General features: G+C 53.7%; 1 protein-coding gene across 1 annotated transcript; it reads right to left on the bottom strand.

Moving 5' to 3' along the window:
- Positions 1-371: 371 nt before the first annotated feature.
- Positions 372-8,027, bottom strand: DUS3L (dihydrouridine synthase 3 like). Its single transcript, XM_068420641.1, has 13 exons — positions 7,952-8,027; positions 7,176-7,476; positions 6,116-6,694; positions 5,464-5,505; positions 5,213-5,365; positions 5,004-5,120; positions 4,543-4,608; positions 4,345-4,455; positions 3,531-3,627; positions 2,904-2,979; positions 2,370-2,558; positions 2,157-2,285; positions 372-556 (listed from the first exon to the last, which is right to left on the bottom strand). The coding sequence occupies exons 1-13, from the start codon at positions 7,993-7,995 to the stop codon at positions 484-486; spliced, it is 1,977 nt and encodes a 658-aa protein (XP_068276742.1). The 5' UTR covers positions 7,996-8,027; the 3' UTR covers positions 372-483.
- Between the last annotated feature and the right edge of the window lie 15,920 nt (positions 8,028-23,947).

Below are 23,947 nucleotides of genomic sequence, written 5' to 3' on the forward strand. Positions count from 1 at the left end.
GTGCTCCCAAGACAGGCCTGGGCTCTGCACAGCATCCAGTGATGAGATGCTGGGGCTGTTTGTGCTCTCCAGGACCCCAGGGACTGCGTTAGTACATCCCCTCCTCGTACTTGGGAGGGTTTGGCACTACCAAGGACATCCTGGTAGGACGAGAGGCCTCTCGCTCCCGCGATGCGAACAGCGTGTGGTGTGGGGGAGTCGGGAGAACTCCCGCCGTGAACTGGAAGCCAAAGATGTCTCCTGGCCTGTGCCCTGTTAATTAAACAGATTGCTCTGTGTTAATGAGGCACCTCCAGCTGCAAGATTGTGCAAGGCCTCTGCTGCGTAACATGTGGCAGGGCCGGGTGCTGGGGGAGTGAAGGCAAACACGCTTCTAAAAACATAAAACTTTTATTTCATTTCGGGGCACAGCCGAACAACCCCCGCTCCTCGACACACCCCGTCCTAACGCCTCCTCCTGACTCGATGCCACGGGAAAGGGCCTCATCTGTAGGAGTTTGCCTTGTGTTTCGGCAGGAAGGTGAAGCTGGTGGGTACGGGTCCCAGAAGCAGCTCACTGGAAGGAAGAAAGAAAAGAATAAAACCATCAGAAAACAAAAAACAAGGTGAGGTTTGTGTTCAGTACAACAGAGCCACCGGCACCCAGCTGTTACACGGCCCTGTGGCTCTACAGCGATGGGGGCTGCAGTCAGATGTGTCAACCCAAGCCTTTACCCTCCTGAAAACTGCTGCACAAAACCCCCTCTGGTGCTGAGCTTTAGCCCTGAACCCACAGCACTGGAGGGACGCAGCCTCCAGAGAAGGGCAATGCCCTTCTTGCTGGGGAGTCACCGAGAGTCGATGCCAAAACGGGTTCCTAAGTTCGGTGACCTGAACAGCAGCCTCACCGCTGGCAACGACGTGCCTAAAATCAACACGAGCCTCTGAAAAACTCCTCCCCGCCTCTCGCTGGGCTTGTGCAGAGCCAAAACCCTGTTAGTGCCAAAAAGTATTAAGGTCAGATCCTAAAATGATGTAAGCCAGTTCCATTGCGATCAGATTTATCCCAGCTTAAGGCTTCAACTATTTCACACTTTGGAACACACACTATTTTCAGGGCAGAGTAATTTTCTTTATAGTCAAGGAGGCTTAACTGATTTCCTGGATGCTGGTTCAATACAGCATCACTAAAACTTTCCAGAAGACATATCAGAGCGAGTATCCCAGCAGGGCATAGCAAGAGCCTGAATCTAGAGCACCAAAGCAGAAATGGAGCGTGCTCAGAGAACCCTGCTCCTGGGTAGAGTCTCCTTAAAACCAGCTTTAATGAATAAACCTAAACTGCTTTAAAATTTCGAGTTCTCATGGTGCTAAGTGTCTACTACACGGCACTGCAAAGACCACAGGTTACAAAGCTTTGTGCAGCGTAATGCGGGCAGGTTCCACTTGAAAAATGGCATTTAAAAATTCTGCTCAAAACTTGATGTAATGTGGGTTTAGGCAGCTGTTCCCAGTAGTAACAAAATGGATGAGGATTAGCAAAACCAGAGAAGGCTGTAGCTAATCTCTGTTTCCATGAGATGGGAAAAAGCAGCTGGCTGCTCCAGCTCTCATTTCTGCTGGCATTGAGCTTGCAAGTCATTTCGAGCCAGTTCCTGAGGACTTGTAGATGTGGGGAAAAAGAGTTTCCTGCACTTGCAGGAATCAGATAATGAAAAATGGGGAAAATGCTGCGCAGCTCTCCTAACTTGGGGACGGGGACTGCCTTCCTGCTCGGCGACCCTGTGAGCCTGGCAGGGTGGGACCGTCAAGGCAGAGCACGGAGGGATGCGATGCTGAACGCCTGAGACGTCCCAGCGTTGTGCTCTCCTCTCTTGGTTCCTACGACTGCCCTGGGATGAAGAGCGTGTCATGAGAGAGGTCAGCTAGTCTCGATTTGCAGCGGGTACTGGATGAAGCAGATACAGGGATTGAGCGAGCTCTTCATGGCAACCCCAAGCTCAGTTAAAACCTCAAAGTAAAGCACTGCTTAATCCTTGCTGCTTCCTTACAACCTCTTAAACTGATGGGAAAGAGCCATCACCCCCTCTGTGGAGGATGCACGCAAGCACAGTGACTTTGTGGGCCTCTGCGATGTCCCTTCCTAGCAATTTAAATGAAATTCAGCGCTTTATTACCTTATTTTAATCCAATCGCTCACGTTTTGGCTCGCCATCAGCGTCTCCAGATAGTCTCTCCCCATGTAGTAAGGCGGCCGCTCGTTAATTTTCTGAGGTAGGTGTTCTAATAAGCCGACTGGAATATACCTGCGATGAAACGGAACGGCAGCGTGTGCGTCCAACCAGCACAGGCTCCCCACGGTGAAGATCTTCCCAGCCACGGAGAATTACCTGCACAGGAACGAGAGCCATTCCAGCAGGAACTTCCTGGTCTTCTCCACTCCCTGAGTATCCGACCCCCAGTGCTCAAGGCCATAGTTGGTGAAATCTTGGAGGATATCGAATCTCTCGCTGGAGGAGATATCCCAGTGTCTCTGCTCCTTAATTTCAGTGAAAAGCCACGGTTTGATGAGTGCCCCCCTGTAGCCAAAAAAAAAAATATGCATTGTTATTCCCATCACTGATGCTTCTGAAGATGCCAACTAATTTAAGACACTTCCCAGCATTTATCTGCCAGCCCATTGGTGTTATTAAATTATTAAAAAATTAAAGCCCACTGCTTTAATTTTTTTTTTCAATTTCAGCAGGAAGCTGCTGTTTGCATCCCACCGATGCAAACTGATTTTACCCATTTTCAAAGAGTAGTTTCACCAAGAGGAAACTTCGCATGTTTTGGGTTTGTTTAGGTATTTTTTTAATTCTTTTTTTTTTTTTTACTTTTGCACCAATAATGCTCAGAAGCGAAGGGGAAACACAGGCACTTGCCTTGCAATCATAATTCCTGAGACACCCATCTCCATGGCTCGATTAGCATCTTCGTAAGACAAAATATCACCGTTTCCTGTCCAGAAGGGAAAAGCCAGAGGTCAAAGTGATACATGAGGGCAAGTCAAAATGAGTTAATCCAGGCATGGGATAAAATTCAGAATGGACGCAGGGGCCAAGAGCCAGATTGTCCAAAGAGGCTCTGGGGCTCCTGTTTAATGACTCCCAGGGATGTTTTTGATTAATGTTCCCCTCACAAGGCAAAGGAGAGCCTTCTCTCTTCTCCCCTCTCAACTCCTACCCCAAAGGTTTAGCTGGGACTGTCTGTGCCACGGTGCCCAAGGGAGAAAGGACCTGCTAAAAACCAAGTGGTTTATGTCCTGCCTGTCCCTCCTCCTCCTGCTCTGCTCAGTGCTCAGCATGCCCGGCCCCACGCACACGGGCAGATCCGGGCTGCAAAAAGCTGCTGGTAACTCACTCCACGGTGTCAGCAGCAGCAGAAGGGCTACTCCAACCCTTCCCCCAAGCAAAATGTCCTTGGGAATCCGTTTTTTTTTTTTTTAAAGATATTTCAAATTAAACATGCGGCACTTTCAGTCCACATGACAAACCAACAGAAACACCCACCAAAAAGCGGCATGGGGCTTGCTATTTTAGCACATTGTGCGATGTAGTCCCAGTCAGCACCTCTCGTGTACCGCTGTTCCCTGGATCGGCCGTGAAGCTGGGGAAGAAAGTCACAGTGAGACCTCACCGAATGCCCCGGAGAAAGGGCTGGGTGATTTCTGAGCCATGTTTTGGCTACGGGCTGGTTTGGGCTGGGACAGAGTTAATTTTCCTCACAGTAGCTGCTGTGGGGCTGTGTTCTGGATTTGTGCTGAGGACAGTGTTGATAACACAGAGATGTTTTTGTTATCACTGAGCAGCGCTTACACAGAGTCAAGGCCTTTTCTGCTCCTCACACCACCCCATCAGCGAGGAGGCAGCGAGTAGCTGCATGGGGTTTAGTTAAACCACGACAAGCTCTTTGCACGTCAGAGCAAGAAGTGACTGTTCACAGCGAAAGGGAATGTTCACTGGGGGCAGGAACTACTCATCCCCACGTAAATGAGATGGTCCCATCGCTTCCCCAGCTCTGCTGTAACGGGGCTTATTCGGCTGAAACCTCTGTTCCAGAGCACTGCAGGAACCATCTCCCTTTGTGACGGACACAAGGCTCAGGAGCACCAAGGAAAATGCTCTCCACATCCGAATTTTTCTCTGTTATTAGCAGAAAACACTAAAGTGTAGTACGCAGCTGGTCAAAGGTGTTTGAAAGAGCTGCTCAGCTGTGGGGAAGGGTAAGGTAAGGTCACCCCCACGTTGTGCTGGAGGTTGACATGCAAGCAGAGTTCCCCAGACACCAGCCAACAATCTCACGCCACAGCAAGTATCCCTGTACCGTGACCATGGATGCTCCCCACTCCCGGATCTTGGGGATTATTTTATGAGCCACGTTAATCTTTTCTTGCACCCCCGTCCGTATCTTCACAGTCAGTGGGACATCCAGGACCTGTGGAAGTGGAAGAGTGAGGCCAGGCTGCGGCAGGAGTCGGCTCCATCAGCTCATCTCCCGCTGCCGGCGGGTGCTCTGACTCACCGAGTTCATCCCTCGCACGATCTGTTCAAACTTGTTGGACCGAGTCATCAGAGCACAGCCTCCTCCCTGGGAGACAAAAAGTGGCACAGTCAAGACTTTCTGCCTCCTTGGAGCAGAAGAGCCTCCCTGAAGAGCCTTCTTGGAGCTGCTCAAAAGCAGTGCTCTACTCAGAGGATGCAGGTAAGACTTGGAGCATCTCAAGACTTGGAGAAAGGAGACTCTTCAACAAAAAAAAAAACCCACAGCCCTTTTCCCTCCCAACTTCTGCTTGCTGCCAGGGAGAGACAGCTAACCATTCCCTGCTCTTTGAACAGCTTGTTTGCCTTCTCCATGAAGTCTAGTGCCCATAAAGGAACCGGGAGCTCTGCATCAGATTGGCAGGAGCAGATCATGTAACAGGAGATGAGGCCAAAGACAAGCATCTATCGAAGGAAGCAAAACATTGCAGAACGTCTTCTTACCTTCTTGTAGACCAGGTCAATGGGACACCCGACATTGATGTCTACAAAGTCCACTTCAATGGTCTGGTTCAGGAGCTCTGCACATTTGGTCATCGTGTCTGGAAACGCTCCCTCCAGCTACCAAAGGGGGACAGGTTGCATGAGTTCAAGAAGCAGCTTTTCCCCCCAGAAGTGAGTTATCATTTCGTTATCAAGAAGTGAGCACTCACCTGCACCCCAAAAATATCTTCGGTGTGATGCCGTTTGAGGAGAGCCCATTCAGAGGACTGGCCCTGAAGCAGGTTTGTGCACACAGCCATCTCTCCACAGGTGACGTCCGCCCCGAAGCGCTTGCATATCCTTCGGAAAGGGAGGTTACCACACTGAAAGGGACAGCAGAGAGATGGTTTGTCAGGAGATTTGCTCTGTTCCAAATGTGGCAAGGGCAAATTTTGACCAAAGGAGAGAATTATCTACCTACCGTGGTCAGTGGAGCCAAGTAGAGCTTGCCTTGGATTTCCAGCTGGAAAACAACACGGATGGAGGAGCATGTTAGCAGAGCTGGACAAGCAGTGGTTAAACGGGACGATATTCCAGTTAGCAATCTGATCACTTGCCTTGGGTAAAACTCAGTGGGAAACCCCGGAAACCCCTGGTTTTGCTCAAGAACCTCAGCTATTCCCTGGAAACGTATCGTTTGGATAAAAGAACCAGAAACTTGAACAGCCTAATTTGTTTTCACTGCTCAGTTTGGAGAAAATTCAAAGCAGTTACAGATATAGGATGTTCTCTCAGCCCAGGAGAGTCCTGTGCAGCACGCACAAACCAACCAGCCCCAGCCTCAGCTCTCCTTGCAGATCATTTCCACCCTCACTGCAGCCCAGCCCCTACCCTCCTTCTTCACGTGCAAGGAGCTGCAGCTTCTTTTGGTTCTCACCCCTCCAAGGACAACACCACGGCCCCAAGAGCTCACCTTCCTGCATCCTTCCCCTCACGACAGTAACGCGGTCCCTGGGCAGCTCTGTCCTCTGCCTGCCTCTCACCCAGCTAAGAGGTCTCTTCTGTCTTCCCAAGCACAATCTCAACCACTTGACAGGTACACAAGAGACGGCAGCACTCGACCAAACTCTCACCTTCCTCTTCTCACATGACCGCAGCTTTATCATGTCTTCATCTGTCACCGGGCCCACTGTTTTCATGGGGGAAGCCTCCTCACCACCTGTGGGGCTGGGACTCTGCAAGGTGTCTGGTTTGGGATCTTCTCCTGGTAGCACAGGACATTCAGGGCTGTCTCCCAGGCCCTCCTGGGGTGTTGTGCAGTTGGACACCTCTTGCTCCTCTGTAGAGCGCCCTGTGGCTTTCCCTCCCTTCCCACCATCTCCGTGGGGCTTGGCCAGACCACGGAGGTACTCCTCAGCCTTCCTGAAGCTAAACTTCCTCTTGCGCAGCTGGTGCTGGAGCTCCTTGGAGAGGTTGTTCCTCACCAGCGACTTCCCTTCCCACTGCTTGGCCAGGTCCACGTTGATGACGTTCTGGTAGCCATCGCCGAGGTGGGCCTGGGCAAAGCGGCAGGTGACGCCGTAAATGCACTTGCCGAAGGTTTTGAAGAGCACACAGCTGAGCCCCAGGTCAGCCGGCTTCGTGGCCATGTACTCGCCGACATCGTGAAGGAAGCGGCACCGCGGGCCGAAGTAGCACTTCTCTGCACATCCCTTAAAACAATAAAGAGGAGGTTAAAGCCTCTGCCCTCCGCTTGCCTGCCCGGGCATGGCTGTACCTTCCAGCGCAAGCGAGGTGAGCCTGGGTCTGCCCCGGCCTAGAACGGCTCTGAGCACCCATTGCTCCCCAGGTGACGTGGGGCGCCCCACAAAACGCTCCCAGGAAGGCGACCGCTGGAATGTGCCACAGAAGGGCAGTGACGTACCCACTCGAGGGGACATTTTAGCGCTACCGCTTCAGAGGAGCTGGTGGTTCACTCGTCCCACTCAGCTCACCCCGCTTCACCCTCTCCCAGCCAGCCAACGGAGGCGGTTTTGCCAGCCCACCCTGCTGGGCGTTTGCCCTGGTGCAGCTCCACCTTCCATGTGCTTTCGTAGACTTCAAAATAAGCGCAGCCCTCGCGCAGGAAGGGCCCGCCGGGGTCCCAAACCCCCCGCCCCAGCGTGGCGCGGAGCAGGGCCCCCCGCGCCCTACCTGCGTTACCGACGGGCACAGCCTGCTCGGCTCGTAGTGGTTGGGTTTCATACACGGCCTGCTCTTGTTCTGCCCCCGGGCCCGCTTCCGCTCCGCGGGCTCCTTCTCCTCCGCTCCAGCATCCTCTCGGCTTTCCCCGTCCTCACCGGGCTCCTCTGACTTTACCCGTTTGGCGAGGGGCTCGCTCTGGCACCTGCCGACCTCCTCCTCCTTCTTCTCCTCCTCCTCCTCCTCGCCCTCGCCGCCCGCCCGGCCCCCGGCCCGCAGGTAAGCGTGGAACTGCTCCTTGGAGGCGAGGAACCTGCGGGGACACCGCACCCGGGTGAGCCCGGCCCGGGCGGGGAGCGGGGTGCCCGGGGAGAGAGGGGGCTGCATGCGGGGAGGGGGGCTAACAGGGCCGGGCACGTACCGGGGGGTGATGGAGGGGCCGGGCACGTACCGGGGGGGGGGGTTACGGAGGGGCCGGGCACGTACCGGGGGGTGATGGAGGGGCCGGGCACGTACCGGGGGGGGGGGGGTTACGGAGGGGCCGGGCACGTACCGGGGGGGTTACGGAGGGGCCGGGCACGTACCGGGGGGTGATGGAGGGGCCGGGCACGTACCGGGGGGGGGGGGTTACGGAGGGGCCGGGCACGTACCGGGGGGGTTACGGAGGGGCCGGGCACGTACCGGGGGGGTTACGGAGGGGCCGGGCACGTACCGGGGGGTTACGGAGGGGCCGGGCACGTGCCGGGGGGGGCAGGGGCGGGGCGGCCCGGCCTGGTGCCCGCACTCACCGGGCGCGGACCGGCGCCACCCCCGCCGCTACCGCCGCCGCCATGTTGCCGCACGCGGCGGTGACGCGCGGGGGCGGGGCCGGGCCGCTGCCGGGGTATAAAAGGCCCGGCCGAGGCCCGGCCGCCTCACAGTGGCGGGTGGGGCGGGCTGGCGGCGCGGGTATCGTTGCTGGAACCGGAACCGGGGGCTCGGCCGGGCTCTGCGAGGGGCCGCAGCGCCGCTGAGGGCCGTGTCCATCCGGCTGCGGGAGGCCCTGGGCCCTCTGGGCCTGCTGAGGGGTGGCCGGGGCCTGTCTGCTGGGGGAGGCCCTCCGGAAGGGCCTGGCCGCGGTCCTGCTCCCCCGGGTAGTGCCTGAGCTCGGGGCCGGTCGAGGGGCTGCCCACAGCCCCCTGCGTTGGAGCTACCGGAGTGGGGAGAGGAGGCTGGTGTGCGGCCTTTGCACCTGGGAGTGGTGTCATCCCTTGTTGTGGCTCTTGAGGGCTTCCCTCTATTTTGGGGCCCCTCCCAGGTGGCACCCTGTGAGGGCTCTGGGATTAGCCCCAGCTGCTGGCCCAGGCCTCGCTGCTGAGCAGGAGGAGGGCTGGTCACGGCTTGAGAGCAGGAAAAAAACACCTATGGGCCTTCATCTCATGACTTCTGAGGAGTTCTGTGATTTGGGGAAGAGGGTTTGGCTCTTCTGCCTCTGCATAGCTGTCAGCTGGAGAAGGTGGAGCTCTCTGCAGAGATGCAGGGCACTTGGTGTGGGTTTTTTGTATGTTTGGGGGTTTTTTTGCAGCAGCAGTAAATGCAAGACCCGGTTGCTTGGTGCTCAGCCTAAACTGAGGGGATGAGCCATCTCCAGTCGCACAGAGCCGTAAATCTGCCTTGGAGCTCTCCCACGGGCAGAATTTTGTTGCGGCTGCTCCAGCAACAGGATTTTCCATATTACCCTTTGGGGCTCAGTGGGGCTTTTGCACCTCTGGGGTGCCGTTTCCCAGTGCCCCTGTGCTCCCTCCCACTCCCACACCGTCACGGAGCCTTTCTGAACAAACAGATTTTAATGGGAAGAAGAAGAGAAAACTCCCCTACTACCCCCATCCCCATCTCATCCCTGCAGTGGGACTAATTAATCCACCACCACCTCTCTGCTGCTTCTGAGAACCCTGCGCTTGCAGGGTGCTGGTGCTGAGATGCTCTGCCCCCGCTTCTGTGGCACGGCAGCAGCAGTGTCACCAGGGTCCTCGGGCATGGGGCTGCTGGTGGCACTGTCTATGATGACCTCCACCACCTCTATGGAGGACTCAAAGTGCCACCAGGTCTCATCAGGCGGCTCCTCCTGGGGCACTTCAGGGTCACCTCGTGGGTCCCCAATGCTGTCGTTGTGGGGGGCAGCACAGGGGCTGGGGTGGACGTTGCTGCCCAGGGGTGACCCCACAGGGGTGGCCGTGCCAGAGTCGCTGCACTCTCCAGCCTGCCCCTCCATGTGCTGGCAGCTGGGGGTGGACATCGGCAGCACTGGGGGGGCCTGGGCCACTGCCCTCCCCTCGCTGCCGGTGCCACCAGGTTCCCTAGGCAGGGGGCTGCTGGTGGGACTGTCTGGGCCGTCCTCCACCGGGTATATGGACCCCTCAATGAGGCACCGGGTCTCATTGAGAGGCTCCTCCTGGGGCACTTCAAGTTCGACTTCCATGCCCCCAGTGCCCTGGTCATGGTGGGCAGCAGAGGGGCTGGGGGGGACATCACTGCCTGGGGAGATGCCGCTGCCCAGGGCTGTCTCCATGGAGGTGGCCGTGCTGCAGCTGGTGTTCCCTGCAGCCTGGCCCTCCGTGGGCAGCCTGCCAGCGATGGATGTCTGCAGCACCTGAGTGTCTGGGGCCACCGCTGTCCCCTCGCTGCTGATGCCACCGGAGTGCCCAGGTGTGAGGCTGCTGTAGAGATCCTCCAGGCTGACCCCCATCGTGTCCAGGAGGGGCTCGAGCAGCTGCAGGGCCTCTTCAAGAGCCTCCTCATCGTAGGTGTTGGGGTCACCTTCCAGGTCCCCAGGGGCTTGGTCGTGGGGGGTAGCACAGGCGCTGGGGGGGACATCGCTGCCTGGTGGGATGGGGCTGTCCGGGGCTGTCCCTGGGGTGGTGGCTGTGCTGGAGGTCTCAGTCTGTGCAGGCATCCCAGTGCCGAGCTGGTAGCTGGGGACGAGCTGGTAGCTGGGGAAGAGCTGGTAGCCGGGGACCGATGTCAGCATCACCGGGGCGGCTGGGGCCACTGGCATGACGGGCTCCTGGAGGTGGTAGATCTGGGAGCCGAAGCAGCAGCCGCACGCAGCCATCTGCAGAGCTGTGGGGGGGAGCAGGAGCCGTGCTGAGCTGGGGGGAGCCTCGAGGGGCACCCGTCGAGCCGGCCCCGATGGCCGACGTCCCCCCAGCTCTGCGCCAGCCACGTGGGGAGCTCGTGGCCGGGGCGCTGCCCGTGGGGTGAGCTGCTGTGCTGGGGGGAATGGGGCTGCACATCAGGGAGGAGACTGGCTTGTGGGGGGAGAGACGAGAGAGCTGGCCCCAAGGATCTGGGCAGTTCTCCGGCAATGGGGTCGACTGGGCGCGCATCAGGCAGGCGAGGGCAGGGACGCTCGGCCGGGCTCGCTGCAGCACTGCCCCAAAAGTGCTGGGGGGACAGGGGTGGTGGGGCTGGAGTGCCCGGGGTAGGGGGTGCTGAAGGTGCCCGGGGTCGGGGTGCCCAAGCAGCCAGGGGTGCCGTACCTGCTGGTGGTGCCTGGGGGGCCGGGGGTGACCCTACGCCTGGGGGTGCCCAGGCTGCGAGGAAGGGGTGCTCCTGCCCGGGCAGTTGGTACAGGATGGCTGAGCCTGCAAGAGAGCCAGGAGTGATGGGTGGGGGTCAGCTCAGCTCTGGCCCCCAAGGACATCCCCAGGCTGCAGGGGTGGGATCGGTTCCTGCCTTGGGGATAGAAGTTTTCAGGGAGCACAATCGTCTGAAGGAGCCGGGGCGTCGGGGTGGCCCGGGAGCCACATGGTGGGAGCTGCTCTGGTGGCCGCGCCATGGTGCCTTCTGGCCCCATTGGCTGCTAAGGGCTCTCTGGCGTATCCTGGGAGACGATGTTGGGGATCCCCATGTGCCGCCCCACCCCAAGAGCCTCCCCAGCTCCTGTTGTCATGGAAAGGGTTAAGGGGGGGCTGGGGTGCCCCCGGCCCTGACAGGCGGCTCTCAGGGGCTGGGGGTGCAAATGCTTTTTGCGTTAAGTAGTGTTTTTTAGGGGGAAAGAGAACAAGTTGATTAGGCCGAGCTGCGCGGGGACCAAGGAGCATCCGCAGCCTCCTTGTGCCACACGGCAGATGCATTTGTGCCTCTTGCCCGTGCTCCTGCGTGCTGCCTGGGCTGGAGTGCCGCAGGGGGAGGGAACGGTGTCGAGGGCGCGAGGGAAGGTCACACGTTGTCACGTGGCAGCACGCTTTCCCCAGCTCTCCCTCACGTGGTGCTGTCAGGTCTTTTGGTCTCCTGATGGGGAAAGGAGCAGCTCCAGATCCCTCTCGGTGGGGGCCACCGAGTTCGGAGCTCTCCTGGATGAGGTTTCCTTTCCAGCTTAGGCTCGTATCCCTTCCTTTGCAGTTACGCTCCATCATCTGCACAGCCTTGTCATTTGAATCATGCTTGGCCTGGGCTACCGCGAGGGTGAGAAATAGCTGTAGAGTCCAAATGAAGAAAGACCCGTGCTCCATCTTCTTTCCTATCCCCTCCCTGCACTGTATCCAAGGTCTTTGCCAGACCTTTTTATCCAAATAAAAAATTGCCTCTGTGTTTCCATGAGCCAAGGAAATTAGGCTGGAGTGCAGTTTCAGCCCTGCCTTGTAGCGCAGGTACCAACAAGAGGAGGCAGAAGGTAACTTGTGTTTTTTGCCTTTAGGGGCTGCTAGAAGCTGGTGGAGAGCAGGCCTGGGGAATTACTGCAGCGTTGACATTGTTTATGGGCATGTAAAAGTTGTGTGTGCACGTGGGACAGAGGTAAGCTTGCACGTGGGGCTTTAATTTCGGTGTTTTCCTGTTTTCTGTTGCCTTAGTGCAGTTCTCTCCAGATGCTCCATCAGAAATGTCTTTTGGGAGGAGCTGGGAGCCCTGTAGTGTGCTTTTGCTGTTGCCAAGGGTGGGCAGGTTGCGTGATCAAGCCAGGCTGCTGTGAGAAGAGCTTTTGGCTGGTTGGATATTGATTAGTTCTGGAGAGAAATATGAGGAATGCAAAAATACTATTTTAAGCTTCAGCTTGACTGAGGGAAGGAAGGAAGGAAATGAGGCCCTGGGGATTAATGAAATGATTTCACTGATGTTTTTGTGGGGCAGTAAGCCTGAAGTCAGAGTGCTTTTGACTCGCTGTACTCAGCTGAGGTCACAGACTTTCGCATCTAATCCCTTCTCAGGGCACTGGCTCGGCAGTTTTATGAGGCTGAGCCTCGGGCAAACTTCCCAACAGACCCTGACGAAGGGTGTGAGCGTGGAGCATGAAGCCCCTGGGATTGCCAGCTCTGCTGCAGCCTCTTGGGCACGGAATCAGAGCCAGTTGCAGTCTGTGTGTTGTGCATCAGCACAACTGCTCCTGCCTGAGGTGTTAAGATGCTTTGCTGCACGCAGCCGAGCAGGTTGATGTTAACCCGTGGTTGCTAGAGGATGTATATGAAGGAGGTCAGGGGAATCTCTGCTAGGTACGGAGAGGTGCTGCTCTTGGCTGCTTTAGCTTTTTCACCCCTTGCTGTAAGCAGGTCATACTGAGGTTGGAAGCGGGGCCAGGGGATCGAGTAGCTGTGAAGCCCACGTTGTGGCTGCCTGAGCTTGGATGGCTTTCGTGGGTGAGTAGAGTGCTTGGATTGCCAGAGCTGTCACTTCAGCATCCTTCAGCAGGACTAAAGCAGCTTTGAAGAAAAGCGATACCCAAGAACTCACTGGGAATGGCCAAGTCAGGAAAAAAGGAAAGGTTGATTACAGGAAAGTGTGAGATAGATAGATAGATATATATATATAGGGAGAACTAAGTCAGAAAAAGTTCAGCTACTTCAACGTCCAAGTTAAACAAGACACATGTATTAATGAAACTACCCCTTCCACGGGCTCCTGCACAAGTCAGATGTGTCAAGCCCCTGGTTCTGGCTACTACACCCAGGCGTTAGCTGAAAAATGAGGTTCTGTAGCAGCCCCGAGAGGTCACCTCCACAGCTGCAGCGGGGTGAGAGCGGGGATAGAAATTTGGGCTGGTCACATTTGTTTGGATGCCTTTCATAGCAGTGCAGTAATGTTCTGACAGCCTTTGCTGGTTAATCTTGTAAATGGGCAAATGCCACACAAGGCAGGTGTGAGATTTACTGCTGATGTATGGGCAGGGTAGCTAGAGCTGGAAGTGAACCACCGGGTCCTATCCATCTTCTAGTCAAAGCAAAATCCATTCCTCATGTCTATTGTCTATTCTTTTATCCCATCTTGTTTTTAAAGCCCTGCGCAACAGCACTTCCAGCCTTCTGCAAAGGAGACTGTTCCCATTGCTCATAAATCTCCTATCAGGAAGCTGTTTCCAAGATTAAAGCTTAAATGTTTCCCTTCTCTAGTTTCATGCCCCAGCTCCCAATTCCCTCCCTGCTTTAATCACCAGCTCTCAGCCTCCTCCCAGCAGCTGACAGTTCATATGGACACATGCTGGGGTCTCCATACCCCACACCGAGACCCTGAAAGCCACTGTGCCATGTCCGCCCCGAGAAGACCTGTGGTGGGACACTGAAAATGAGGTGTGCTACTCAAATGCTTGTAAATGGCTGAGCCAGGCTTTGGGCGGGCAATTGTGTAATGGCGTTTAGAAAAATATCCCTTGCCTAATTTGAGCTGCTCAGAGCGCTGACTTAGCGTTTGGCCCGTGGATGGAGTAGTTAAAGGTCATTATTTGGGCAAGGCCTGTGTGATTTTGGGACAAACAGTGGACTGGAGTTCAGGATTTGTTGTGGATATTGTAGCACCTATGGCAGGAGCGATCATTCCTGAAATTGCCATAATAAACCATGGTGGTGAGCCCTTGGATTTGCAAAATCTACGCGGTGTGTGGACAGGGGATTTCTGATGGAGGAGGGAGCGAGGGAAGGAAACACACAGGACATGTGAGCCCACATGGAAGTGGTGGGAGCTGTGTGGGATCCCGAGTCTCTTGGCTGTGGCCCTCAGCCCTTCATTAGTAAAGCTTGGAGAAGACCCCAAGTCTTTTCATCAGACCCTAAAATAAGATGAAGCCAAGGCACCCGTCACGGGAGAAGCTGATTTCTTGGCAGAAGCTGCTCTGCGTGATGGAAGAGGCAGGATGTGGCTTTCCCCGGCGCCCCTGGGTGCGGGAGCGGGGGAAGGCTCTAGTTGTCCCATTCTGGGAGCTCTGTGCAGGGCTTTTCACGCCCACCTCTGACATCCCTCCCAGCCTTCATCACCCTCAACCATGTCATTCCCAAGGCCATTTTGGAGCAGCTCCTTGGGTTGGGAGGGGGAGAGGCTCCTGAGAGGGACCCTTCTGTTCTGATCCCCCCAGTCACCTGAGGTCACCCTGTTGCTGTGCAGGTTGGCTAATCCCCCTGTGGCTCCATCCTCTGTTGGGACTTCAGGGGAGGATCTAGACAGGAAAGGTGCTGGCCTCTTCTAATGCCTTGTACTACCAGATAAAACCTTCTGTATGTTTTTTATTTTTATTTTTATATGAAAAAGCAACACTGAGATTTCCTCCTGACATTTAACTCAGTCAGTAAGTGACAAACCGAATAAACATTCCTGTTTCACTGGGACAAAGGCTCCAAAATCCTGCTGTGACTGAAATGTTTCATCATTTCCGAAGAAAAATGTTTCAGTTAGAAAAAAAAATAAGAAAAGAAGAACTAAAAATGACGTGTTTCAATGTTTTTCTAATTATTTTCTCCAGTTTGGCTGAAGCTATTAGTCAAATTTGGCCCCATTTCACAAATAGTTTTGGAACCTTCCAAAACTTCTATTTTGGTGAGTTTTCCCATCACTGCTGAATGATAGTTTGATCTCTGCCCTGCTTGCCAGCACAGCACGTGTTCCTGTACACCCCTGGGCGCTTTTCTTTCAGGTTTGCTGCTGGGACCTGCTTTGGCACCCCAGCACCCTGACTCCTGCAGCTGCCTGCCTTCCCCTGGGCAGACTGGGGCTGCCCCTACCCTTTCCCACGTGGATGTATGTCGAAATGCACGTTTGTGCGCGTTGGGTGTTCTTGTGTGCTCACGCCAGAAGACTCTTGCTCATCCTTGTGTGTCTCTTCCATGTAGGTGGAACCTCAATGCCACATGGTGATGGAGCAGGATCTTTTTCGGAAGGCTGATCCCATGCTGTCCTACCAGTTGCACCCCGTGACATACCTGGCTGATGCTCTCTGCCAAGTTCCTCCCTGTCGCTGGCACGATGCATTTGTTGGATTCCAGGTGAGCAATATTTTTCTCTCCAAATCCAAATTATGAGCATGTTGCCTCTGCAGCTCAGCAGCAGTCCTGGAGATGAGGTGGGGAACTTGCAAACTGAGCAACAGCGAACAAGCTGGGATCTTCACTGTTGCCTCTGTTTGTCCTCGTGCCTGCTCTGCCTGCGTGAGTCAGAGAGGAACAACATCTGTGGATTTTTAGGGTCACAGATGGCTTTGTTTAGCTTGTTAAACATAATAGTATGGCCTGTGACTGACACATGGCTGCTTTCAGCAGTGGGTACTGAGGCTCAGAAACGAAAGGCTAAAGCGTGTTCTTTTGTTGGTCAGTTTTGGATCTCACCTTGCCTCAACCGTGCTTCACTCCATGCAGTGGTCCAGGGAACTGCCCTGCTCAAGGATGGATGTTGCTCCAGGGCTAGTGGAGAGGTGGCAGAGCCTCGTCCCTCTCCTCATGCCTCTGTACTGCTCAGCCTCAGGAGGAGGGCTCTGCAGCACTGTCTGAAAGCACAGTGCTTTTCAGAGCTCTCTGATGTTGAGTTTTGGAGCCAGTTGTTTCTTAGCACGGTGCTTTTCTAGCCTTTTGTTCACCTTTCTTCCTGAGGCACCTGGATGAAGGGGTGCTCTGAAGCACCTCTCTCCTCATCCCTTCTACATATGAGTTGGCTGTTGAGCCTGTAACTGTGGGACAAGCAGGTACTGCTAAAGATAAGCAGGGTGGGTCACTCATGCAGTTTCCTTCACTCACTCAGACCTCGTCAGCAACCTGCTGGAAATATGGATTTACAAGAAAACACCCTGCAATTTAATTTAGTTTTGGAAAAAAAAAATCTCAGTGCTAGTTCTATCCAAAGCCTTTCCTAGCATCTCATTTTTTGCAGACTAGGGTAGATTTATTTTTCCTTCTTCCTCCTGACAAAAGGGTAGAGAGGACTGATGCAATGTCATCTAAACTTGGAGCAGCCTATGCTGTAGCAGCTGATGAGGTTTTGCAAAATTAGAACCATCCCCAATTTTCCCCTGTCTCTCAGTATGATGGTGTGCCAGTTTTGCATCCTGTCTTTGTTCTGGAAGACTCACCATATGCCTTAAAAAATGAATATTGGAGGCAATTGTCCTTGCCTGCCTTGAGTGAGAGATACTCCTGTGTGTGTCAAGGACTTTGCCCAGCTGATGGGGGCGAGTTCTCGTTGTCTTAAGGGCTTTGTAGCCAGATGGTTTCATTTCTGTGCCCTGCATAGCTGTGCCACTCCAGGCTGCTCCGAGGTGCCTCAGGGATCACACTAGCGCAGTTCCTGAGCCGCTCGCTTGCATTCAGCTCAACTGCAGAGCACGTGCTTGGCCAGTATCACTGTACCTTAAAGCTCAGGCCTTTTGTGAAAAAGAGGTGGCCATCCCTATACTGGGGACATGGTCCCGTGGACATGGTCCCATGCACATGAGTGGGAAAAGAGGCAAAGGAACAGGCAGTATTGTCCCCAGAAAATTTTATTGCTTTTGAGACGGGAAGTGTCACTTCACTCTTCCTTCTCACAGCACAAGGGAGAGAGAGTGAACCAGCTCTGGTTTAGCAGTCCTAATAAATATCATATGTGAGCTTTAGGGTGCTTATACAGGACAAACCATCCCTTCTGGCTTTTGCTGCACTCGAACAGCTGCTGGCAGCTCTGCTCGTGCTGTTGGAGGGTGAAGGAATAGCAGCCCTGAGAGCAGCCGTTAGCTTTTTTCCAAGGAGACCTTGGCAATCCCTTGGATGTGAAAAGTCCAGAAGAAAGCAAATGGGCTTTGGCTGAGATCTTGGAGCCTGAACGTGAGCTGCGCTACCAGAACTCCCTGTACTGGTGGGGAAGTGAGGAGATTGCAGTGTTTGCAATGAGCATTGACACTCCCCTTCCTGAACTGGAAAACTTCCTGCCTGTTTGTTTCTTCCCCCCCCTCTATCCCTGTATCCCTTCTCAGCAGGGGCTAATACACTTGCTTTCTGGCCTGGCTTAGTACTGACACGAGATTGCATCTGTGTGTATCCGTATGCGTGCTCCCTCCCCCTGCTAATGACAGTCGAATCCCTTGGCTAACTTCAGCAGCGTTTGGCAGAGAAAAAATGTCTCAAAAGCACCGAATTCCTGCAAGTTTCATAGAGGTGGGTGGCATGGCTTCGTACCCACATTTATGCCCCCTCTAAGGGAGGTCTGGGGCTGTTGGCCAGCTGGCAGAGTGGGAGCTCAGTGGCCAGTCAGCACATGCAGCTCCGAAGCCAGCTGTAGTCCAGTTCCTGCACAGCAAGGTGGGGAGCAGATATAGGGTGATGGGGGGCACTGTGGGGAAGAGTAGGGGATGCCTGGGGAAAGTATATATGTTGGAAGGGTATATGCCTGTGTAAGATCTGGCGTTACTACAGCGCAGGGGCTACAACAGGTCTGGGAAGGCGCTGTGATTATTGATGTGTAAGGAGATATATAGGAGCTATAGGACATCAGTCCATAAGTGCTCCTCCCGCTCCCAGGACAGCCCCTGCTCAGCAAAGCAGTAGAGGACAGGTTCCATGTTAAAACATGCCAACGGCTATGTGGCAATGCCAAGAATATAACCTTGCTTTAAATAAATCCCCGAAAGCCACCCTAAAGTGAGTCAGGGATAGGTAGCCAGAGCCTGTTCCTGCTGGTTTGACCCACAAGGCAGGATTGCTAACGTAAGCACTCAAGCAGTGCGTGTCTGTCCAGCTGTAAAACTGCTATTCCATTGAGTCATTCAGTTTTAAGAACAGGTGAAGCTTTTTCCAAAGCTTTAATTTAAGGAATGAGGTGCCCTTTCCTGGTTAAGGGAAGAAACCATGGTCCCATAAGTGCTATTGAAAAGCTCAATCCGTTTCTGCCCACAAAAGCTCTGTGTTTCCCCCTCCTTTCTCCTGCCCCAGGAGGTGTTCTGCACCAGGGAGCGTTTGCTGAACTTGGCTCGGGAGAGTCTGTCTCTCTGCAGCTGCTTTTTCTGCTGCATCTCTGCAAATCATCAATATTCATGTGCTTCATCGACAGAGCTCTAAAGGGCTCTGGAAATCCGGAGTGGGATCCAGTGCTGGAAAAGTCTTTGCTGTGTGGGGTGAGGGAGCAGCGGGCTGTGTGTTTGCCACGAGAGGGGGTTATGAGCCTGCGAGAACCCAGGAGGAGTGGGTGCTGAGGGTGCTGTGGCTCAGGGCAGGGTGCCCTGGTGGGTCCTGCCTGGAATGGGCATCACCCTCGGGCTTCACTGAGCAGCTTTGTGGGGTGCTTCAGCCTTCTGGGGCCACCCTGACGTGCAGTCTTGCCGTGGGGGTAGGTTACAGAAGGCGTCTTTATCTCGCTCTGCAGACTTTGCTGCAGCTTCATCCCGTTTTCCCTGTGAAGGATGGGATGACAGTGGATTAAGCTGCGATAAGGCCTGATAAGTGCTGATGGGTTGGTAAGTAGGATGGTGTTTAGGAGGAGTTGTGGCACCTGCCGCAAGGCAAACGGTGGGACAGAAGCACGTTTGGCAGGGAGGAGCTCAGTCCTTCCCGTTTGCCTTCAGGGCAATCCCAGATGGTCAGGTCGTCCCAGATGACTTAGTGTGGGAGAGCTGAAGCAGGAGGTGATTTTCCTGACTGCACTCTGGGTAAGGAATGCTTTGCACACCCTTTGTCCTCCTCTAGTCTGGTTAAGCACCAGTTTTCTTGAACGTATTTTCCTGTGAGCTGCCTCGTACCGTTCTCTCCTTTGCACTGATGCTATTTGTGTGATTGCAGAAAACCAGTTTGAGGAACTGATCTGGCTGGTCCTATTTATTTTTTGCCTCTCTTTCTCAGGACAGGAATATTTCCTTTGCAGGTATTGCTTGAACATGTTGTGTTCTGTGGTCTGAGCTAATTATCCTCATGTATTCTCTTGTACCTTTCTCTGCTGTAATATAAAAAGCCCTAATTTCTCCTGCAAGGTGATCTCCAAGTCGTTGAGGTGGGTATGTGTACAGAGAGCTTAGAGAAGTTGTTTGGTTTCAGCTTGAATATTGAATGGGAACTGAGAGGCCTGGGGCTTATTGTGGTGTTTCCTGGGCTTTCTCTGTTGCTTTCCTCCACTATCTTGCAGCCTTCGTGCCCACATGCAAGGACTAAAATGCTTGAGCCAAGGGCTTGGACGTTTGAATATCTTCCTGGGTGGGATATGCTGGGGGTGTTTAGCCTGGAGAAAAGGAGGCTGAGGGGAGACCTTATTGCTGTCTACAAGTACCTGAAAGGAGGGTGTAGCGAGGTGGGGGTCGGTCTCTTCTCCCAAGTAACAAGTGATAGGATGAGAGGAAACAGCCTCAAGTTGCACCAGGGGAGGTTTAGATTGGATATCAGGAAAAATTTCTTCATGGAAAGGGTTATCAGGTATTGGAACAGGCTGCCCAGGGCAGTGGTGGAGTCCCCATCCCTGGAGGGATTTAAAAGATGAGTAGATGTGGTGCTGAGGGCCATGGGTTAGTGGTGGCCTTGGCAGTGCTGGGTTTACGGTTTGACTCGAGGATCTTAAAGGTCCTTTCCAACCAAAACAATTCTGATTCTATTTTAGGTCTATCTCCTAACTGCTCAAGTGGGAGCTGGGAGGAAGATGGAGCACCTTGTCAACGGGCATCACTTCCAGGAAAGAGAAGAACCTACAGCCTCTTCCACGGGGCTGGGGCTGGCTCCAGGGTGGGTTGCAGAATCCCAGTTGCTGGACCAATAAACATCAGGAGCCCAAATACCTGCTCAAGAAGGAGAAAAGCACCAAGTGATGAAAACCTTAGGGGTCAGGGTGAAATCGGGTACTCACTGATGCTTTGTGCTCTTCTGCACCAGTGTGCTCGGTGTTGTGGTCCTGAGCAGTGACCTGGACTTCTGCCTCCCATAAACTGAGGGATCCTGGGCAAATTTTATCATGTTTTTCCCTGAAGTGGCTATGGTTTATTTTTTCTGAGAAAGGATTTGTTTTTTAGAAGATATTAATTAAAATAGAATCTGAAGCTGTTCCAGAGAGGGTGTTGGTTGGATGAGTGTCTCAATTTATTTATTTTATTAGTTTTTGTTGGTTTTTACATTGTTGATGCATCCATTAGGCCACATACCAAGGAAAATGTGGAGGGGAGGGGTTAGGCTAAAGCAACTGTGTCTTTTGAAATGTTCATTAATCTCCATTTATACAAGGAAATTGGTTTCCAAAGGTTGCAATTAAAACACGTTCCAGTTGACCTGGTAAGTTGTCCTTCACTCTCTGATTTAGTACCTTGACAAAATGTCCTGAATTTGACTTTTCCTGGGGTTTGGGGTTTGGTGAGTTGGTTTTTTTTACATTAGAGATCTTGAAACAACTTGCAGGGTGACAATTGTGTCCCCTTATGACTGGACATGTGGTAGGGCGGTACTGTTAGGGTCTTTGCACATTTTCCACGTGTGCTTCAGATCCTGTGTCTATCGGCTCTCGTTCGTCACCATCACCTCCTGGCCAAGGCTCCTACCCTAATGCACGTACCGTGTTATCGTTGAGCAGGTCCACACAGGCTCTGTGGAATAGATGCTTTTTGAATAAAGGCTTTGCTGAACTGCACGGAAGGCGAAGTGAATTGTTCTTTGCCGATTTAGCTTGCTGAAATGGGTTGGCACAGGGTGTGATGAGTGCGTGGGCCAGGGCGGACGTCTAGCCAAGAGGGCAGGGCTGGGGCAGCCAGCAGTTGCACTGGTTTAGGTGTCCATGGAGTCGATGCTCAGGTTTGAGCACCCTGCGTTGACCTGCCTCTGTGCCCAAACAACAAGTCACTGCCAGATGTGGCATAAGAACCGAAGAGTCTCGGTCCTCCAGGTGTTGCTTTTTTTTTCTTGGGACAAGTTATTAGTGAGCCTGACTTTCTTCTTTGGCTTTGCTGTCTTGGGACTCTGGCTGGCAAGCATAATTAACGAGGGCTGGGGTTTGTAATTCCTGGCACAGAAACAGCATTAATGGATTTGTTCAGTTCCCTTTTATCAGCCTTTCCAGCCTGCCTCTTATCTCATTACTTTGCAGAGGGCTGAGATGGGATTAAAAGAATGTGAAGGCCTGATAAATGGAGATAGAAACCTGGGAGCTGGGGTAAATCGATACAGGTCCTTCATGAAGACTTGTGGAGAGCTTGCAGGGCTGATGAATTGAACGGACCCAAGCCCTGGGGGAATGAGGCTGCCATGGGATGGTGCCGGAGCTGAGGAACCCCAGAGGAATGTGTCATGGCAGTCATGAGACCTGTTGGGCTGGGTGAAAGTGGAGCATGTGTGAAGGCATCTGGCACTTTACTTCTTACTAATCAATCCTGTGCTTCTGTTTTCCTGACTCAGCAGTTTGCTGTGGCTCTGATTAGCATCTTGGCTGGATGAAACTTTCCCAGGCTTCACAGCACTGCAGAGTGCTCTTCTCCCCTCAGAGGTGAACAGTGATGTGTGGAACATACTAGTCCCTGTCTGTAGAGGGCTCTGGCTGGAGCTGGGATCTGGAGGAAAGAGAGGCAAAGGGACTGCTGCTCTTTGGAATATGGGGATAAGGATGCAAGGTTTGGAAACTTCTCCAAGCCACCTAACAGGCGTGAGGTTGCCAAGGGAGTGGAAAACAGGTCTTGTGGGAGCAGGTTTCTCTGCTGCTGGAGCAATACCATGAGAGTGACCTTTATCCTGAATGCTGGGCAAGCTGATGCCTCCTTGTGCACCCTTCTTTTTCCTTATCCTCATGGGCTGAAGGGGAGTGTGTGCTTATGGTGGGGTTTGTAGGCAGCCTTGTTGTCTTCCTGGAGGCAAGGAGCGAGTCTCCCTGTTCAGCACAAAGCCACCCATCAGCACATGTTGTGGTTTGGGGAATTTTACTTCAGCAGCCTGGTTCTAGCATGGCCACTGACATGAAAACTGGCTTGTCCTCTACGAGCAGGAGAGGGCTGGAGGGTCCTTCCCCTGCAGAGCTGCTCTCTGTCTTGCTTTGCCTGGGTTTGTGAAGCTCCTAGCCTGTAGGAAGGTGAGGAGGGGGGAGTTCTGTCCTTCCTCCATGCCTGCTGGGATCAGCGAGGTGAGGACTTTGTGGTGGCTGTGGACACTGAGTGATTTCATGTGACAGTTCCATGTTCCAGCTGAGCTTTGACACAAACCCAGCCAGGAGTCAAGACTCAGCTTCTCAAACTGGCTCCTGGGGCACAGCTCTTGTCTCTGTCTTCCTTTAAACCAGTTCTTTCACTTCTGCTTGGAAGCTCTGGAGAGCATCCCAGAACTCTCCTGGGGACCCTTCTTTTTGATGCCTCCTCTGCCACCCTTCACTCATTTCTCCACACGCTTTCTCAGGCTTCTGTTTCCCGTGCGTCTCCAGCAAGAACCTGGGAAGAGCTTTCTCTCCACCTGGCATTGCTCACAGATCTCTGCTCAGCCTCTTTCTCCTCCCTGCAGTCTTTCCCTTCCCCTGATTCCCTCCTTTAATTTGCCTTTGCTTATTTTGAATACAAAGCTCCTCCATCGCAGTGTTTATAGTTTGTAAAGCCTTGGGCCCATTGCTTATTCTCCTTCTTATATCCCTACTTAACCGCCTTGGCTCCCTGTGCCCTTTCTCTGTTTCCAGAGTATCCAGGATGAATCACGGTCCCTGTCCCCAGCTGTCTGCCGCGCAGTTCCCATATCCCAGGAACCCGGTTCCCAGGCACCGCAGCAGTTCAGTCACAAAGTCCTCCTCTTTCTCATCCCTTAAAAATTGCTTTTTCTGGAATCTTTGCCTCTCTCATGAGCCTCTCGAGCTAGGAGCAGCCTTGAACGAGGTCATTCTCATCTGCACGATGCCCAGGACATGCCCGGTGTGGGCATCCCCCAACTCAGCCGGTGCTCGGAGCATCCCCACCTGCTTTGGAAGCCGCTGAGTCGGTGCTGGCTGGCACGTGCTGGTACTGGGCTTATCTCCCTGGCACCGAGTAAATGTCATCAGCTTGCTTCCTTATCCACTTTTCCATATCAGCTTTTGTCATGATTTCCCTTCACCTCTTCCCAAAATAGGCTGCTCTGCTCTAAAGCACAAGTGCCCCGGTTCCCATCTTTGCAAGGGTGTGGTGAGGAACAAGCGCTGGCTGCATCCCAGCTCTGTTCCCCTCCAAGAGCTCCTGGATCAGGATTTTTTTAAATTATTTTTTAGTGAACTGAATCTTCAAGCCACATTTTGTGTCCGAACAAGCAAAGTGAAGCTGATGTTGGTGTGCCAGGGGAGTCTGAAGCAATCGGAGAGCAAGTGTACAGTGAATGTCCAGGTGGGTGAGAACAGCTCTGCTCTGGGTGGCCTCTGGATGAGAGAGGTGGCCTCTGCCACCAAGGTGGAGTGTGGGCAGAGTAAGCTCAGGCCCGTTCCCTCCTCTCCAGAGAGGTACAAATTTCCCCAGAGTTTAAATTTCCCGACTGCCACACTTTTCCTGCCTGGGACTTGGGTCCTCCTCCCCTTCCCCAGGCAACAGTATCTGAACTGAAATAGTTCTGCAGATGGAGACCAGGACACTGTGTCACTCAAAGCCCTTCCCCTTGGGCCAGGGTCACTCCAGTAAGAACCTGGGACTC

The sequence above is a fragment of the Nyctibius grandis genome, chromosome 31 (genome assembly GCF_013368605.1).
Source record: "Nyctibius grandis isolate bNycGra1 chromosome 31, bNycGra1.pri, whole genome shotgun sequence".
NCBI classification, from domain to species: Eukaryota; Metazoa; Chordata; class Aves; order Nyctibiiformes; family Nyctibiidae; genus Nyctibius; species Nyctibius grandis.

Bases quoted from the DNA above. Each gene is read 5' to 3' on its own strand.
- DUS3L (XM_068420641.1), bottom strand. From the start codon at position 7,995: ATGGCGGCGGCGGTAGCGGCGGGGGTGGCGCCGGTCCGCGCCCG. The intron at 5,121-5,212 runs GTGAGTGCTCAC...CCCCTTTGGTAG, and splicing joins AAGATATTTTTGGGGTGCAG to CTGGAGGGAGCGTTTCCAGA. The intron at 557-2,156 runs GTAATAAAGCGC...TCTTCCTTCCAG, and splicing joins AGCGATTGGATTAAAATAAG to TGAGCTGCTTCTGGGACCCG.